This window comes from Canis lupus, chromosome 22 (assembly GCF_011100685.1).
Source record: "Canis lupus familiaris isolate Mischka breed German Shepherd chromosome 22, alternate assembly UU_Cfam_GSD_1.0, whole genome shotgun sequence".
In the NCBI taxonomy this organism is placed as follows: Eukaryota; Metazoa; Chordata; class Mammalia; order Carnivora; family Canidae; genus Canis; species Canis lupus.
The window spans coordinates 24,711,545-24,714,987 of record NC_049243.1 but is presented as its reverse complement, the minus strand read 5'-3'; the positions used below and the strand labels follow the sequence as shown (position 1 = coordinate 24,714,987).

General features: G+C 40.1%; 1 protein-coding gene across 1 annotated transcript; it reads right to left on the bottom strand.

The window, feature by feature from the left end:
* Window positions 1-422: 422 nt before the first annotated feature.
* Window positions 423-2,210, bottom strand: LOC100855717 (AN1-type zinc finger protein 6-like). The gene is given in 3 exon segments (XM_038569397.1): window positions 423-1,091; window positions 1,094-1,256; window positions 2,046-2,210. Coding segments are annotated over 3 exon segments (786 nt in total). The 3' UTR covers window positions 423-633.
* Between the last annotated feature and the right edge of the window lie 1,233 nt (window positions 2,211-3,443).

Below are 3,443 nucleotides of genomic sequence, written 5' to 3'. Positions count from 1 at the left end.
CTTTTCTTCCCTCACTCAAAAAAATTTAAAAATACACAAACTTAGAATCTCATCAGCACACACTCTCCTGTGACAAATGATTCAGACACAAATAGTGGGTGCAAAGAAACTATATGCTAACATATGTAGAACCTTTGTTAATGAAAACCCCAAAGCAGCTGTAAGGATGAATGTCTGTACATTCAGTGACTGGTAGGTTGCTGTGCCCCAAAGGGGTGCCATAAACAGAGCTAGTGCTGCAGAGAAAAGCTATGTACACACAAAATGAGAAAATAAACTGCAAGATCAACACATGCATGTTTAATTCTGGAAAAATCACGGCCCTCCAAAATTTTTTCACGTTTGTTATAAAAGCCCTTTGCACTCAATTAAAACTAAAATGTTCTTAAAAGTATAATACTTGTAAAGTTTACTTAAGTCTTTTTAGCCACAGAAACTGCAATGGAAATAAATGTTCAGAGTCATTTTCAAAATAAAAACAAAAATCTATTCTTCTGATGATATGCATGATTAAAAGGTCTTTGCAAGATCCAGTGCTCTACATTCCCAATGACTAGGAAAAACAAACAAACAAACCCTAAAGTCAATTTTTAGTTTGCAGATGGTCAAAGGATTTTGTATTCCAGCAGGAATTCAAATCTTCTGGATCTTTTCATCAACAACTACTGGATTTTCTTTTTTGATTTTCTCAGCAGCATCAGCTTTGTAATTGTAAAAGGAATTTTGTACATCGGAGTAATGGTGTACACCACAGTAAGCATTTCCACACTGGCATTCAAACCCAGTAAGTCCCACTTTCTTCCTGCACATGAAACAGTGATTCTTTTTTTGTTTTGGTTTTTCAAGAGACTTGCTTTGCTCTTCAGATGGCTGCTGTGACGTATCTGATACTGAAGCTTGCAGGTCTTCTGTCTCAGGCACTGCTTTGTCCACAGATGTACTGTCCATTTGGGGAGACGCAACGGATTCTGATACAAGTGACTGATCCGATACAGGGCCTGGCTGCACAGATGCAGACGTGGAGTCTAGTGGTAACTGAGCCTCCCGGGCCCTGCTGTCTGTGCCCTGGACGGGCGAAGATTCAGACCGAGGCTGACAGAGGCTGCAGGTAGGCTTATTCTACTACCATTACTACTATTCTCTTTTTGAAGATGTTCTTTATAGCATACTGAACGCATGCCATTTGTACGAGGGTTTCCATAAAACCTGCAGCCAATGGAACAAAGCATAGGCACTTGGCTGTGATTAGTTTCTTTCTTTTTTTTTTTTTGGTATATATTTTTATTGGAGTTCAATTTGCCAACATATAGCATAACACCCAGTGCTCATCCCAAGTCAAGTGCCCCCCTCAGTGCCCATCACCCCAGTCACCTTATCCCCCCTGCCCCCACCCACCTCCCCTTCCTCTACCTCTAGTTCGTTTCCCAGAGTTAGGAATCTCTCATGTTCTGTCGCCCTCTCTGATATTTCCCACTCATTTTCTCTCCTTTCCCCTTTATTCCCTTTCACTATTCCCCAAATGAATGAGACCATATAATGTTTGTCCTTCTCCGATTGACTTACTTCACTCAGCATAATACCCTCCAGTTCCATCCATGTTGAAGCAAATGGTGGGTATTTGTCGTTTCTAATAGCTGAGTAATATTCCATTGTCTACATAGACCACATCTTCTTTATCCATTCATCTTTCGATGGACACCGAGGCTCCTTCCACAGTTTGGCTATTGTGGACATTGCTGCTATAAACATCGGGGTGCAGGTGTCCAGCATTTCATTTCATCTGCATCTTTGGGGTAAATCCCCAGCAGTGCAGTTTCTTGAGCCATGTTCCTCTGTTGCACACCTGGCGGCGGCCCGCCCTGCCCACTGCGCTACTATAAAGTTGTGGATGAGGCTGTCATTTTCTGGCAATGGAGTAAAGAACGGCAGTATAGGGGGGTTATGTCTGCATAATACAATACCATAATAGAATTAAGTATATTTCTTATAGACTAAACAGAGTGAACAAAGGAATCTACCTAAGATCAGCCTAAGGGAGATCTCACCTTAAAAGTACTGCCTAAAGGTTTAAGAGAGACAGACTTCTGCAAGTCTGAAGAGATAGCAAAAAATTGCCAGCGACAGGTAACCTTATAAATATCAAGAGACTGTAAGTTGATCAGCATTTGAAAAGCAGCATCTACCAAATACACCTGTGCCCTTAAGGCCATGCCAACGCTAAAAAAAAATCTAACATTCAGTGAGAACATTCAGCATAGCCTTGTCCCCTCCTCCCACCAACTTCCCATTTGTTTCAACCCAAAGGATCCCAAGGTAGCAGGTGTAGTTGGGAGAGGAAAAGGAGGAAAGAAGGAAAAAGAAACCACCTTTCCCAAATGCAAGCTTTATGGCCTAAGGCAGAACTGAGTTGACACTGGGCAGAAACTTTAAGCTGAATTTATAAATAAAGTTTTAATATTATATTAAAAGGGTTATTTAGGGACACCTGGGTGGCTCAGTGGTTGAGCATCTGCCTTTGGCTCAGGGCGTGATCCCTGGAATCCAGGGATCAAGTTCCGCATCGGGCTCCCTGCATGAAGCCTGCTCCTCCCTCTGCCTATGTCTCTGCCTCTCTCTGTGTGTCTCTCATGAATAAATAAATAAAATCTTTTTTTTAAGGGTGTTATTTAATCACTGAAATGAAATCCCACTTGTGATTGACATGGACTACAAAAGCAATGCGACCCGCACAAAATTTCACTCACCCCTATTCTCTCCAAAAAACATCTAGAGTATGGCTTTAAAGGTCCTTGAAAAAATAAAATTAATGCCTATTCACCCTTAACTAAGTCCCACTTATTCAATATGGTTACAAATGTAATGCCTGGGGTGTCACATGAAACAGCTAAGTGAGATTCTAAGGACCTTCTAGGCATGACACTGAAGGGTGATAGGCAATTCGAAGAACAATACATGTATATTCACAACACATTATGCTAATTCTCAAATTTTCAATAGGGATAGTCTTTAATATGAATTCAAGTAATATCTCTCCATTACAAGAAGTAAGCTAAAAACTCTTGACTATTTAGCTATTCATTTCCTGTAATGTCTTCTGCTGTGAGATAAGTAACAAAGGTCCTTAAATATCACCATAGAATGTTCTACTGTTGTTCTCCGCTACCAGCCACCACACGCCTTATGCAATTCTCCATACTATGTATATATTTTTTTTCTGATTCATTCACTAACTCTCTTTATTTCTCCTTCTTATTACTCTGCTTAGCCTATCTCATTTTGCTTTAGAAACATGGGTATGATTTCCTCCTTTTCCCTCTTTAAATGCTCTTAATAATCCTTTTATTGAATCCTTAATAATCCTTTTGGCTTCAACTCCATACACAATGGACTATCATACTAGGAAAAATTAGATGATAGATAGATGATAGATAGATAGACAGATG